Genomic DNA, 15,287 nt, shown 5'->3' with positions numbered 1-15,287 from the left:
AACTTTTATAGACAGAAGCTGCCTTAAGGGAATAATTTGAAAAATACGATATTCAGGGTTTAAATAGAAATAATATGCCTAAACATCTGGTGAAATTCCTTGGGGATTGACTTTGGAAACTAAAGATGTTTTGCCAGTAATCCTGCGAGGAATGCAAGAGTGTGAGAATAATCATCCAACTGGCATTTTAAAATAGGAAAGGAGGGGAACTTGGACACTCCACTTCCGTGGCATGCATCTTTCACAAACCAGGCTTAACAATCACAATCTCTCTCGCGCTGGTTAGAAACCTCAGTCTTGGTGACCTTTGGCAAGTCTGAACCAGAAAGATTCAATACAATGGCTTTTACTGGCAAAAGGAGCTCTTGTGCTGTGGTGCCCAGCCCTGTTCCCTGCTCTGCTTGTCCACAAGCCAACATCCTTATTCCCAACTTGTCCCTCGTTCTGGGAAACAAGTGGCATCCACACATGATGCTGCATCAAAACAGAACTGGAAAAATGAGGTCAATGCTGTCTGGACAAAATTATGACTGCTGAGATTTGGTTTATTTGGGTAGAAATAGGGAACTCCACCTAAGTGACTGAGCAAGTTTTCTGCATTAAAATACCTTTAGAGTTTGGCAAAAATCGCAGCTAATTTTTTAAGCTTGATTATAGAAAATTTGGGGAATACTGCTCTGGAAAAGACACTCCACATATGCAATTGAAGAGCCATTCTTCTGGGTAACCAAATATACCCTTCATTTCCTTAGACTGAATGGTTTAGTGCAAGCAGGTACTAAAACTCATTTGACTAATTTTAATCGTTGTGAATCACGACAAGATAAGTAGTGTGAAGATGGACCCTGAAATAAGCTAGCCTTTATTTATTTACTTTATCCTAGTGCAGGAATGTATTGGCACAAAAGCAACAGAGCTAAACACAACTGTGTCAGAAGCTGCTAATGTGACAGACTTATTAAAAAATGGAAAGATAACGCAGTATCTACAGAGGGGCTGATAAGCTAATGTATTTGGGAAAATAATGGTTAAAAAGAAAGGCATGTGTGCTGGAGGCTTCCTAAAACTCAGATGCAATCTTACATGTTGCAACAGGACTTATCTGGAAAGCCGGGAACCATTAGCAAATTTTTTTGGAGCTTAGTACGGAATTAAGGACCAAGGTCAAATCTACACACTGACGTTCTTGTCTTTTTTTAATCTGCAAATACTAACTAGATAATAAAAAATTAAAGTAGTTTTTTTTATTAGATAGTTGTATTTATAATAGTCCTAAGTAGAGAATTTCAAAAAGGCTGCATGAGGTTAGTGCTTCAATACTCACAAAAATCTCTTCATGCTTATCTCTGCAAACTTTCTCTGAGGCACTGGGGTGCACCATGCTGGTGGGATAGATGGTACTTGAATAGGTGGGTCTGGTTGACAGTAGTAGTTCCTGTGGTACCATGTATTTTATTGTCCCCGAGGTTGTTATATAGTGTAGTGACCTGCCTCAGAGACACAGTACCCACACCTGGGACCTGTTCCAACTTCTTGTGCCTGTGCCTCTAGAGTGGAAGGTCATGCCCGCAAAAGCTTTTTTTGGGTTGCTTATTTGAGACAAGCTCAGCAGAATTTAAAGCACGTAAATCCCAAAATAGCTCCTGTTACAAACATGGCTGCATTCCAGCTATTCCTGCCCCTGCCTTTCTTTTCCTTGCTGCTGGACAGATAGCATGTTACCACAGTTACAAACGCAGCTTGTATTTCAACATAACTTACAGGGCTTTTACAGCTCAATTTATGCCAGTGCAGTAGTAACACATTTTTCAGTGCTCCTGGAAGACTTAATCCCTTCTCTGAGGTTCTCAGTCCATTCCTCTAAGAGTTGAAAGGGCAGCAAGAGGAATCTGTTTTCTGTTTGAAGCATACAGAGCAAAGAAACTCTGGTAAGAAGCTTAACATTCAATGTGAAAATCACCTTATTCTGAGGTACTCCTGCGTTTTCTGAGACTAAAGGAGAACTTTGTCAGGAGAAGGGAGTATGGTTTTGTGTGGGCTTTAATACCATCATGCAAACAATGGGTAAATAAGTACTTGTTGCTACCTGCTGGATTGTTAACTGGGGCCTTGTTTCCAGCAGTGCTTGGAAACTGGACAAGAGGAGGCATGTTACAACCCGAGATCCCTGGCGAACCTGGCAGAGGGAAACATGGGCGAATGGAAGACAGGGAGGGTGTTCAGGGGGAGAGAGCTGCTCCTGCCCTTCCTATTGGATCTCACTGAGCTGTTTAAACTATCTGTTGCTCTTCATTATTAGGAAAGAGGAGATCTAACAAATTTCACGTGCCCTTTTCCTTCAGATTTTGGTAAAATATGGAATCAAACTGGGTGTCAGTGTACTAGTCATTTAGGAAAATCTGGATTGTTAACACACTGACTATGCCTTTTTTTGCCACTTGGGGTCACCTTTTCTAATCACACGAAGCATAATACCAGACACGCAGTTGCAGAATTAGTATCGTAGAGATGGTTCGCAGAGTGTAAGCTGTATATGCAGTGCTACTGTTTTGATAGAGCAGTGTGAAGAGCAAAGAAGGAACAGGTCTGTGGTGTTTGTGGTTCCACTACTACAGCGATGGTATGGTTTCACCTTTGATGCTTTATGGAAGCCAATGATCACGTTATGAATAAAGTGGGAAGACAGGAAATCAGATTGAGTATCATCTCTGTGGAGACGTATGTATTTGGTGTGAATGGGTGGTGAAGTATGAAGGCAGCAGAGGGAAAACCTGTGTTAATCAAGGATGCACTCCTTTAAAAAAACAAACCAAAACAACCCCCACCTTTTTCCCTGGAATAGTGAGTACTTTTTATTGGAGTACATTTTAAAATCTTACCTGTCATTCTAGCTCTTTCATTACACTAGCTTTTTAACTGAATTATGTGATTAATGAAGAACTAATTAAAAAATTATTGTAATCTCATTGGGAAAATATTTCTATATTCAGAGGAAGGAGGGTTTTAATTAAACCTCTTTTGATGGAATAGTTTCGTGAATATAACAATGTCTGAGTACTTTGCTATTTAAATATTTCTTGAAGTAATAAGGTAGAAAATTGGAGAATAAAAATAGAAGAAAATGCACCAGTGAGGAAAAACTGAGATCTGGAACTGTGGATATTCTTTGAGTTCAAATTAATAACTTCATTGTCAGTTAAACAAGCCACTAAAAACATTAATATTTAAAGGTAATTAGGTGCACTGAGAAAGGCCCTCAGAGCAGTGCTAGCAAATGTTCTGGAAGTTATTGATCCAGTTATGGTGACCAAGGGAAGCTGTAGAGAGTAAAAAAACGCTGCCATGCTATTATATTCTTGATTGTTGATTAAAGGATATATATTTATTCAGGTGCTATATTTTCATTTAAATGAGATCCTAAGCAGCTGTTTGCAGAAATAAGTTTATCTCTGGGGAAGAACAGGTAGTGGAAATGAGTAGGGGATAGGGGAGAGGAATGGAAACATCAACAAAGGAGCCAGGGGAAGTAAGGAGCAGAAATATTGTGAGCTTCTTGCAGGAGCAAATCACTGAAGTATATCACTAATAGGGCACAAATTTTGACAAGATGAGAAACAGGCACAATCCCTGCAATTGGACATACAAGATGGGACCTGGCTGTAAAAGCCCTGGGGGCACTCAACATGTCTGTGTCTTTATTCCCAGGTACTGGCAGGTTTTACTGGAAGAAATCACCCCTGAGGCACAGCTTCATATGAACTTGCTTAATTCAGCTACAGTTAGAGGCTGAGGAATTACAGGGAAACGTGTTCCTTCTGGGTCCTTTTGGGGGATACTGAAATAGGCTTTTTGGGGGATACTGAAATAGGCTATTTGGGCTGAATGTGAACCTGTGCCAGAAGAAGTAGAAGGATCTCGCTGGTGGGAAGATTTCTCATCATAAGGTGGACAGAAGAGAAGATTTGCAGCGCATCTGTCCTGGCCATTATGCCCTGAGCTTTTGTAAGTGTCCTGCTGTAAAGCACTGGAGGACATGCACCAGCAAATAAGGGAAGGGCAGCTTTCTGTGACAGTTTCCCTTTGTTAAGGGAATGGGCGTACAGTTTGGGAGAGCATATGCCATGGTGAGTAACACCACACTTGATGGTTGTGAAAAGATTTTCAGCTGTCTAGTTCCTGCTTCCGTCCTGCCTAGCAGGTGTTCTTTTTTGTTTTTCCTCTCTTTCTCAAACATGAATACAAGGTCTGCTCTCTCCCTCAGTGGCAAACATAGACTATAGAAAGTGTGGTTATTTGTATGTGAATAAATACTGCATAATTAGAAGACTACTCCATTGATTCTTGGGTCAAAGCCCACTCATTCCTGTGTATTACATTTCTGAAACTGTGTAGCAATCACTACTAACCTGCAAAATAACCAGCATTACAAAACTCAGCCAAGAAGGTAATCTATTACAGCTGTTTATTCTCACTTACTTAATGCAGAAACTCTTTGTCCTGAGTTGCTGCATAACTAGTGATCCAAGTTAAGCTTATAATCACATTCTTATCATCACATGCCTCTCAGCAGCAGCCTTCTCACAGTGGAAAGCTGAGTCTGCTAGAAACAAATTAGCTAAGCTGTTTGCCGCCGTATCTATCATACATACATTTATGAAGTCCTGTACAGTTGTTCAATTTAAGTAATGTCAGTAATTTTATTGTCTGTAATGCTGTTAGGGCTGGCAGAAAAGTAGCAGAACAGTATCAGCCTTTATTCAGTCACATGAAGAAGAAGAATGTGGTTTTAAAGCAGTACTGTAAAATGAAAGTGGCTTATTACAGTATGCAATGTTACATATTAATTTGTATAAGGAGAGAACACAAGTACTGCGTCAGGGAACTGTGCAAATTCTTTTATCCACCTGAAATAGCTGGATACCTTTTTCTGCAACAGATGACAAGGAGCAAAGCAGAACAGGGGAATCAGGAGCATCAGTAGGAACACACTTACAGAAACCTGCTTAGAAAATAAGCCAGGGAATTTAGGTGCACAGGAAAAGCCTTCCCTTTCTCACATTGACTCCCTGGGTGGCTGGCTCTGGCTTAAATCGGTACAGTGCTGAAATGGCCACATGTGTGTTGTAGATAGGATCTAGTCTTTCTTCCTATTGATAATACCTTTATTCAACAATGTCTTTTGCCCGCACTGATATTCTGAGAAAGTTAAATCTCTGCATAAAACATTTTGTATGGGCTCAGTACACTGACCCAAGGGATAATAATTCCGGAAGTTTGCAATAAAAAGCCCCTTTCTCAACTGTCTCCACAAACAGTGAAAAACCTCTTTGAAATAGGATGTGTGAGCCCCGTGACTATGGTTACTCAGCATTGTTGAATGATAACATACTGCAGCTGGGGAACAGAATTGCTTCAGGTTTCCAGAACTTGTGCGGTAGTGGGTCACTCGTATGCCATGTAAGGCACTTATTTGCATTTCTATGGGTGTTTGTTCTTTCTTTCAATAAAACAACCTTCATATTCAGAACAAACCAAAAATCTCTTAAGTAATGAAGCATGATTTATAACATCATTCTACATAGCTTATGACAATCAACTGCATGGTCTAGTTTAAACGATGCTATGCTGTAACCTATAGGCTTTCCTTTTCCTATGAGCTCTTCCCTTTTCTGAGCTTTGTACCAAATGAAGCCAAGGAAACAGAACAGCACAGGAAAGGGAAGTAATGATGACAACTTTGGAATGTTTTTAAATTTACTCCCACAAGCTCTCATATTTTTGATTGCTGTTGTAAGATTTCTCTTCCATACAAGGCTTATGCATCAGCAGAAAATGCATTAAGTATTTATTGCACAATATTAAGTAAACGGGGGGGTTTTTTGGGGGGGTGGGTGGATGGTGATGTTTGTTTTCTTCCCTCTGCAGAAAAGGGAATTAAAGAACAAAGAAAATGCTCATGAACCACACTCACATGTTCACAGGAGTCTTAATCCATACAAAGTAAGTTTCTATAATACAGTAGGGGATGAAAAACATAAAATACAATTCTGTGAAAATTGGTAGATTGGGATATTAATTTCATATGATGTTATTCCTTCTCATAAATGCAATGGATATCTTTGTTTAAGACACGTATAAAGACTTGAGATATACAGCCAATTAGTGCCAACTACAAGATGCATTCTCTTGATTTTTTTTTTTTTCTAATTTTTTTGTGTGTGTGTGTGTGCCTGTCACCATCGTAAGCAGCAGCAGTAGATACCAACATTAGTTGCAGCAGTTCTCATCTCTGGGCCAGGCCCCATAGTGCCTTGAATGAACATTAGTACAACAAGCAGTACAGGCACTACTGTGGGAATCCCTACATGATACGTCCAAAGAGACGTCTAGTATACTTTCCATTAGAGTGAGAAGCTGTGAATGCGAACACTGAATAATCGCTCACATAAGCGGGCAGCTGAAAAGCAACTCAGGACTCCTCAAAACCTTTCATGAGTTTGTGAATTGTGGCTTCTCTTATTTTTATCCTTACAGGTAGTAGGTGCCCTGGTAGTTTATTTTGCAGAGTCCTGGTTAGACTTCTGGCAGGTTGCCCACGCTGCTGTCACAAGGTAGGTTTCCTAAATATATTTTTAATTTAGTTCTGGAATGAATGCTGTACTTCACTTAAAAAAGGAAAAGAAAGTTTTATTTTCCCAGTCACCTTTATTTCACTAGAAAACTATAAATTACCATCATAAATACAGATATCACCAGTATAAAAATTAGATTGTCATTTATAAAATAAATATTAAAATAGTCAAAGCAACAGGTACCTCCAAATCCCATCACCAAGATGATTTGAGTCTGTACCACATAAACTGTTCACCAACAATTTAATTAAAAATAATGTTCAAAATGCAGTAAATACTGCTACCTCCTCAGTGCTTGCATGAAGTGAGTTACTACTGACTCAAAAACTGCAAAGTATTTGTTCTAACACTTACTTGGAACCATCAGACTACCCTGTCTGTATAGCTCTAGGTGTAGTGTAATCCGGATATGCTTTCCAGATGGATAGCAGCTACCTACTTAAAGAGCATTCCTTACAAGTCGCCAGTACAGTACCGTCAGTTTGTTTACCTTTGATTGTCTATATCCAAAGATAATTAGACTAAGTTAATTTTACCCAAGAAGTGCAGAAATAATAGTAGCATCTTTGTCACATCTGAACTAACAGATAATTTCACCAGTTAATAAAGTTAAAAGAAAGTCAGATAAATACAGGTTTTGTTTCATAGAAACAGAAAGATGTTCCTTTTAGTTAGGTAAAGGACACGTATTTTTAAAAAGTAGTGTTTTTTTCCCCTCAAAAGTACCATAAATCTTCTAGCTCAGTAAGGCCGTACATTCAGAATGGCTGTACCTGGTCAAGTCAAAGGTCCATCTAGTTCAGAATCCTGTTTCAGACAGGACAATAGAAAGAGCTTGGGAAGAGTATATGAGCTGGGTTAGGATATTGTAATAGAATACTCTTCCAGCCTCTGGCTACTAGTGACACAGGGGCTTCCTGATACCTGGATTTTTCATCTGTGACTGTCTAATGGATTTTTGAATCCACATAAAGTCTGGGCTTCAAAATTCCTGTATCAGACAGGCTAAAAGGCTCCACCCAGTTACCCAATTTATGGGGTTTGTAGGTTTGTTTGTTTGTTTGGTTGGTTGGTTTTTTTGCTTTGGAACTGCCACTAGTGTCCACAACAATTTTCCTTAGACACCATTAAGTGGTTCCTTTTCTCTTGCAGCTTTTGCTTTCTTGCGTTTACACAGGATCACCGACAGGACAATGGCAAGAGTGATGACTGCAATTGCTATCACTGCTATGATGATAAAGACTTCTGCTCCGTATTCTGTAGGGGAGGAAAAAAAATCCAAGATTCAGTTATCAGAAGCCATAATATCACAGTGCTACAAACTCCTAAAACCCACCTCACTGAACTAAAAAATACTTTCTGTATTTTATAGTATCACAGAAGTGAAGTGTCCACCTCAGTGTGAACTGAATTCATTTTAATGTGAATTTGTTGAACTGAGGTAAAGCTTTATTTCACCTGGTTCACGCCAGGTTTTAATTTAGTTTAGTTAGTGCACTAAAATACCATGCTACCACCACAAGAATAAGTCAAAGCATTCCCCCTACCCCTGCATTATTTCTGTGAAACTAAGTCCAAGTGGAAGTTTATTCTAGGTTAGAAGCTAGAAAACACCAACAGGATAGATTTCTATTCAAGTTGTAATTTACTAGAATTCGACTATTGTGATAAACAGAAATATATATCTAGGTAAGAAAGTTAATTTGAGAGAGTTAATTTGCCAATTTTAGAAGAGCTTTTCTACTTAGAGTGCAAATATTCTTATCTGGTGGAGAAGAAAGGTACAGTACAGAAATGTGATATTATTTAATAAATACTGATGACTTTATATTGACGAAAGTGTTATCCAGATTGTTTGTCTGGAATTAGACTGGGTGATTCACCACTCACTAACTTATTTACCAGTAAAGAAGTCAATCTGCCAACCTCTGACCTTGTAATGTAACAGTAAAGAAGATCTTAGTCTCATCATCTGCTTTTGAGATAATAACTAAAGTTCAGTTCAAACTACAAGTCAAGGGATATGTAGGTTTCCAGCACTCCTGTGTTTTAGAGCTAATCCTTCAAGCACTTACTATGGGACCTGTTATTGGAAGGATCTGAAACAATCACAAAACAAAAAAAAAAAGCTGAAGGCTAGCGATGAGATCTGAAACCTCAGTGACCAGTCATCAACTCAGACAATTTAAAACTGATCAAAACAGTTTAGCAAAACCCTAAAACCAACTCCAACTAGCTGAAGATGGTTGACTCCTACTTAATGTGAGTTCTTCCCATGAGTTTCCATGTTCAGTCTGTGTCCTCTCACTTACACAGTAAATAGTTTATTCTGTAAGAGGCATCACAATTTAAAGAGGTGTAAAAATATACTTAGGATTGAAGTGTCTTTTTGTTAGAATACTAAAGACTGTATGACAAAATTCACCAGATACCTACCATCTAAGATACTTCTTCCTACACTGGTACAAAGCACCATGCTTTCTTGACCATTACGGTTTTCTCTGCGGGAGGGAATGATTCCCTGTATGTAGAAGCAATAGTTCTTTGTGCTGTCAACACTTACTTCAAATTTATGGCTTTTTGTTGTTGCATCTTTCTGTAAAGGAAAAAAAAAATTTCAAGAAAGGTAGCACAGAAATTGTGTAGCTGTAATATATAATAATATATTGTGTGGTATAATAATATAATTGTATAGCTATAATAGCTACAGACTATGTAAAAAGTAGAGTCAGACCTTACCTTTCCAGAACTTTGATCTTTCCAGTAATAGAGTTTGTATTCCAGGTCATGTTGGAAAATATCTCGAATACTTTGAAAGCTTCCATTAGGAAATGTATATGGTGTAAGTGGATCTTGGAACACGACATCCAGTTTGGAACCTTTTTGTATGTAACTCTGTATCTCCGGTTTTCCAAGAACAGCTAAAAAAGCATTTTTAGAATTAAAAAATTTACATCATCTTTTCTACACAACGTGCTCTTTTTTCTACCTCCCTCCACTCCCTTCCCTCCTCAAATCTGTTATAAGTTTACAGAGCCAAAGTAACACAGTGAAATCCTGAACTATTAACAAATACCTTCACCTAGTACACAATGTTAATAAAATGGTCTACTCACTGCAGTGAGAAACAAATGGTAACTAAAATCTTACACACTCCCCTACAACAGGCAAAGCTTTATGCCTGAATGTCCTCTTCTCAGATATCAGTATGGCTACTGTAAGAATTTATAGGAAAAACCCTTAGGCCCAATCTAAACCTTGTTTAAGTCAATGGAAGTAGTCCTGAAAGAAAGTTTATGACAAGATCTAATCGGCAATCCTACTTACTCTGACTATAAGGTGTGAATTTTTCAGATACTGCAAAAGGTGGTTCTTCAAAGTTATCCATCCCCGAGGACATTACAGACAGTATGTGTGCCGTATAGGTCTCTTCTACATTCCTGAGCACATCAGTAACATCACACTCTGTTTCTGCTGTCAATACGCATTTTTTTTTGGTGTCAGATGTCTGCCTGAAAAGAGCAAGAAAGAAGCGTCAACACTTTTCAACCAGACTTTTACATATTTAGATACGTTAAAAAACATTTTTTCCCCTCAAACTGTATAATTTCCTTCACCCAGTGGAACAGTCTTGCAGGTGTACTAGGAGAAGAAAAGGAGAAGAAAAAAGCCTCAAAACCCACTAACCTGTACAGCTATATTTCACAATTCAAAGTATAATCAAGTAAACCAAATATGATCCATATTAATTATAGAAATATGTTATTGGATATGTATATGAATTAAAAATTCAATCTGTTATATGAACTGAATAGAAACATAAGTATTTCTGATTTGGGGTTTTTCTGCAGTTGACTTATTTAAAAACATGTAAGATGCATAAATCCCTTTTAAAGTGTTATCCCTGATGCATCTGAAAACTATTGCCTTAAGAAACAGTTGTCCTAGGAAGCTCTGTTGACACCAATATTAATTGCTTAATGTGACAACAATGTCTCCTCATATATGTCACTTGTTTTTGCATCTATGCAGGTGCAAAAGTCGCTAAGAACCAAACAGTAGCAGCAATTTCCATTGCAGATTTACAATAGAAAAATATTGACAAAAAACATGACCCATGCACTTCTCTTGATTTTAAATGATAGAAAGCAGGGCCATTTACTTGAGAAATAATAATGAAACCAGGGAAAATTGTTAATTCCCCATTTTACTTCCTAATAAGAAGGAATGGAAAAACAGATTAGATATTACTGCTTCAATTCTTTTCCCTGCTTTTGCTGGTGAGCTAAGGAAAAGAAAAATTGTGTGATCTCAGCTGAAAGAGCAAGAGTGCTGACTGTTTGGAAATTAACAAATGACTTTTCCTCCAAGTAGGTCAAGTTTTATTTAAAAGTCTCCTGAACTCCCTTCTCACTTCACCAGATTTCTTATGATGTCACAGATCAGTTAGCGTTAGTGTCTGAAAGATGCCTTGAAAAGGGACAGGGGAGATTTGATCTTTGTGATCAGACACATGTACATAGATGAGAAAGCAAACATTTAAGCACACTTCATCCATAAGAGCAACTTGTCTAAAGAAGTGTCTTTGTATCAGAACTATACCTGATTCTGTACTGAATCTTGGGCAAACAGACTTCAATTTTTTGCAAGCACAAATGGCTGGAAAGAAACTCCAGATTCATAAATTTCATAAAATTCATTCTGCTAATGTGTGCTTTTAAGTCTATTAATTCAATCAAGCCCTTAAAGAATAAAAGAGCACATTAGGCCATTGCATTGTTATTTCATCCATTAGTCATGAAAGAGCTCTCATTTCTATGCCACTTTTACAGACAGAAAAGACTACAGTACCATATTTTCATTAATATGTAGGAGAGTTGATGAGGCAGTTTCCCTCTGGGGCATGTTTAATAATGGTCTATGAATTAATATGGGAGCTAAGAACAGCACAGATTTATTACTGAACTTCATGGAAGTTTCTGTGCAGTACTGGAAGAGGTGTTAGACACTTCACATAAGCTGGCTACTTTTTATGTCTACAATGTTTCATAGCTTACATAAAACATGATGACAGAGGAAGTCTCGACAGAGGTAGACAAACAAAGGTAATTTTTAGTATTACCCAGCAAGACAAATTATTCATTTACTATGATTCACTGATTAGAATAAAATGCAGACTCATATTTATCAGATACCTCCCAAGACTAAAGATGAAAGACTCAGTCCAGACACCTTGAAAGACATAAAAAGGTGAAGTTCTATCTAATACATGGTATGTCAGATCGAGTATCAACTTCTTCAAAGTATCTTGGCCTAGATCTCCAGTGCAGCTGGCCTGCACCGAACCCCGGAACTGAAATACTGATCTAAAGCTCAACTCTCTGTTTCTGAAGTGGGCAAACCCAGAAGCCTGAATCAGATATTCTTATAGTTGGAAATGAAGAAGTATTAACAGCTGGGTTGGCAATTTTCCTGAATCCTCATGTATGGGCTCTTTTCGTGTTACATTCAGTCTCAGAAATATTCAAACACACTCTATTTGCATCTTCTTCAATTGCCATTGATGGGCACACCTTGGTGTTATCTACTTACCCGTGTATTTCTACTGTATAGAGGTAACCTGATGGTTTTGGTTGCCACTGCAGTATAGTTTTAAAATTGATTGAAGACCAAGTTATATTAACTGCTGTTGGTAGTTCTGGATTGCCTTTAAATACAGAAAAGAGAAGGGTGCCATCAGTCATATTATATGTAATTCCCGGCTCCCTGCAGTTACTGTTCAGTTAAATGAAGCAGTTGCTGTTAATTGCTACTTGGAAAAGTTTTTCTGGGGGAAAAGGCTCGGTCCCGCCCTTGGGACTCATGCTCATCTTACTAAAGGAATGTGTCCTGGCAGGAGCGAGAAACACAACAAGAAAATTATTTTCCCGCTTATAACACCTAGGTTGGTAACTTTTTTGGAGTTCTGTCTAATGCTTCCTTTTTGATCCAAGACCTCTGAAGAAGCTACAAAAGCTTGAAGATACTCATGAGAATGTCCAAGCTCCAGATAAAGGCGGTGTAGTTCCAAATCATCCCCGGCTGTACCTGCTGCAGAAGGCATTAGCTCCCAGTTGCCCCATTGATTTATTTTGGGAAGGTAAAGTCTTTAAAAATCAGTGGTTGCCCTACGTGCTTACATCTGAGAGGGGCTACTGCCGGATGAACTTGTGGCCCGCGCACAAGCGGAAGGAAGGCCGTGGTGACCCGCGAACCCGCTGCCCCGGCAGTCCCCACAGCTGCCGGGAGGAAGCCAGAGCGGAAAACCCCGCACAACCTCTGTAACCTCTGGAAATCAAGCGTTTCACTGAGCAATATCCTAATGATTTCCTAAGTATCGCTTTCTCTGCCCCTCCGACAAGCTTGGAACGGGGGGCAAGGGAAGGCAATCCTGCAGATCACTCCTTGTGACAGTGGGTCAGCAGCTGTGCGCGGCTGCGACCCCTGAGCCTCCCCCCGCTCCCCAGCACCGACTCGGCTACGTCCATCGAGGATCCCCCCCAGAAGACACCAGCCCTCGGCCAGCCGCGCGTCCGCCGCCCGGGTGCTGAAGCACAGTCGGGTCGGGGCCGGCGCTCGCCACCGCCCGCGGGCGCGTGCCGCTCTCCCCTCAACGGCCCCGCGCGACAGCCGCTGCCCGCCTCCCCAACGGCCCCGCGCGAGACAGCCGCTGCCGCCGCCACAGCCGCCGGCGCGTGGCGGTTCTCCTTGGGGTCCGGCGACCCTCTGTGAGGGGACCGAGCCCCGCCCGCTGTCCCCTCCGCCCGGGCCAGCGGCGCCCCCCCGGCCTGCCCCGCCCGCCGTTACCCACCGGCGGCGGCCAGGCGCCACAACAGAGCGCTCAGCAGCAGAGCCCGTCCTCCGGCGACGGCGCGCGGCATCCTCGGGGGAGCGAACCGGCGGGGTCCCAGCGAGGCTGAGCACAGTGAGCTGCCGACGGGGCGCGAGGCACCGGCTTATATCTGTGGGAGGAGAGGCGGGGACTGAGAGCGTCGCGCCCGCGGGACAGCCCGGCGAGAAAGGCAGTGGGAGCGGCGGAGGCTGGGTGGCCAGCCCGGACGGGGTCATGGGGAACGGGAGCGGGGCTGGCGGAAGCGCTTAGGCATCGCCTGGTTGAGCAAGCGGAGGAGGGGATCTTCTAGGAAACTGGCATTACTGGAAGGAGAGGGGCACTGAGGGAAGGGGCGGCATGTCCCCCGGGCGGCTCCAGCCCCCTCAGCGTGTCCCCGGGCGCAGGCCCACCTGGACGTGCAAACACACCCGGACATGCCCGCAGTCCGTGTCTCCCCACCTTCCCGGTGTCCCCGTACACTTGTACCACCCCTCGCTTCCTGGCCGTGGGATGGAATACTGGGGAAACTGGGCAACACTTGACAACCAGCTTCAACCACTGCAAACCTTTGCCGGCTGTCAAGGGCGAGGGGGCTAGCACCACCCCGGCTCGGAAATGACTGCTCTGGAGGGCAGCTGATCTTGCGGAAGTCATGTTGGGTTAATTAACTTAGATCCTGTAAGTTCTGAAGGCCTAAATATGTCAGTTCTTGCCTCATCACACAAAAAGTTTGACACAACTGTTCAGCTAGCTCACATCCTCTATTCTCTCGTTCCGAGCACATGTATACATGAACCCTGTCAAGGTTCACCCATCACGCTGGACAGCAAATAAAGTTCAAGTGTTCAGTGATTTGTACCTCACCTCTCCCATAAACCAGGGACCTGTTAATCCTTTTCCTACAAGCTTACATTGGAAAAGGTATGCCATTTTCTCAGGCAACTGAGAATATGTTTCTGTCAGAAGGTTTTCTGAATCTCAGCCTGCAGCCTTTGCGACAGGCTCCCTGGCCTCTCTGGTGTATGTATTGCTCTTTCTCACGGTGCCGCCTTTCTAAGCACTTAAACCAAGCTTTTTGGAGCTGGAGGTTTGTGTGCTGTGCTTTCGTCTAACACTCAAGCTCCAGAGGGAGCTGTGTTCACACTGAGCTCGTGATTCTTCTGTGGGGAAGGTGTGAAACAGATTATATAGTAGAACCTATTATGTAATTATGGGGGATAGATACATTTTACAGCAATAAGCTGACTTTTCTTTTTATTTTGATACTGATTTGTGCAATGTTTTATACCTGGAAAATATAGGTAGGAGGAGAAGACTAACAGGGAAGTTTAATATTTAATCACCTTTAATTTTCATGATTGACACATACTTAGATGCAAGCAATCATTTCTGTTTCATAATGCAGAATAAATGCATATGGACGAAACTACAATATCTATTTCAACCAGAGCCTGCATCAGAATTCATATAGTGTGTTCCAAGGTGCACCTAAACCCTGGATTTTTAAATTATCAGCATACTTTCATTAAAATCCAGCCATACACCTTCTAATTTTCCTGCCTTGTTTTTGATCAAATTTCAGCACTGTCTCTATGCAGCTGTATGTCAGCATTACATCAGCCAAAAAGCTCGCATGCTTTTAACTTTGAGTAGAATACAAATCTTGTGTGACTAGATTTTCAAGATTGTGACCTTATAAGATTACAGTTGATTTCCAGAGGACTTTACAAAGAGAAACAGTACTCACTTGTTTAAAGAAAAGAGGTGCTTATATAAAACTTGAA

The 15,287-nt window shown here is 41.0% G+C and overlaps 1 protein-coding gene across 1 annotated transcript; it reads right to left on the bottom strand.

The window, feature by feature from the left end:
• Nucleotides 1–7,749: 7,749 nt before the first annotated feature.
• On the bottom strand, nucleotides 7,750–13,552 carry F3 (coagulation factor III, tissue factor). Its single transcript, XM_059822244.1, has 6 exons — nucleotides 13,483–13,552; nucleotides 12,225–12,339; nucleotides 9,960–10,144; nucleotides 9,372–9,553; nucleotides 9,069–9,228; nucleotides 7,750–7,889 (listed from the first exon to the last, which is right to left on the bottom strand). The coding sequence occupies exons 1-6, from the start codon at nucleotides 13,550–13,552 to the stop codon at nucleotides 7,750–7,752; spliced, it is 852 nt and encodes a 283-aa protein (XP_059678227.1).
• Between the last annotated feature and the right edge of the window lie 1,735 nt (nucleotides 13,553–15,287).

This window comes from Gavia stellata, chromosome 10 (genome assembly GCF_030936135.1).
Source record: "Gavia stellata isolate bGavSte3 chromosome 10, bGavSte3.hap2, whole genome shotgun sequence".
Taxonomy (NCBI): Eukaryota; Metazoa; Chordata; class Aves; order Gaviiformes; family Gaviidae; genus Gavia; species Gavia stellata.
Note: the sequence above shows the minus strand (reverse complement) of the source record. Positions and strands in the feature narration are given on the sequence as shown.

Excerpts from the sequence above, each read along its gene's own strand:
- F3 (XM_059822244.1), bottom strand. The coding sequence starts at position 13,552 with ATGCCGCGCGCCGTCGCCGGAGGACGGGCTCTGCTGCTGAGCGCTCTG. Across the intron at positions 12,340-13,482 it reads GTGGCGCCTGGCCGCCGCCG|GCAATCCAGAACTACCAACA; the intron begins GTGGGTAACGGC and ends CTGTATTTAAAG. Across the intron at positions 9,554-9,959 it reads ATTCACACCTTATAGTCAGA|CTGTTCTTGGAAAACCGGAG; the intron begins GTAAGTAGGATT and ends ATGCTTTTTTAG.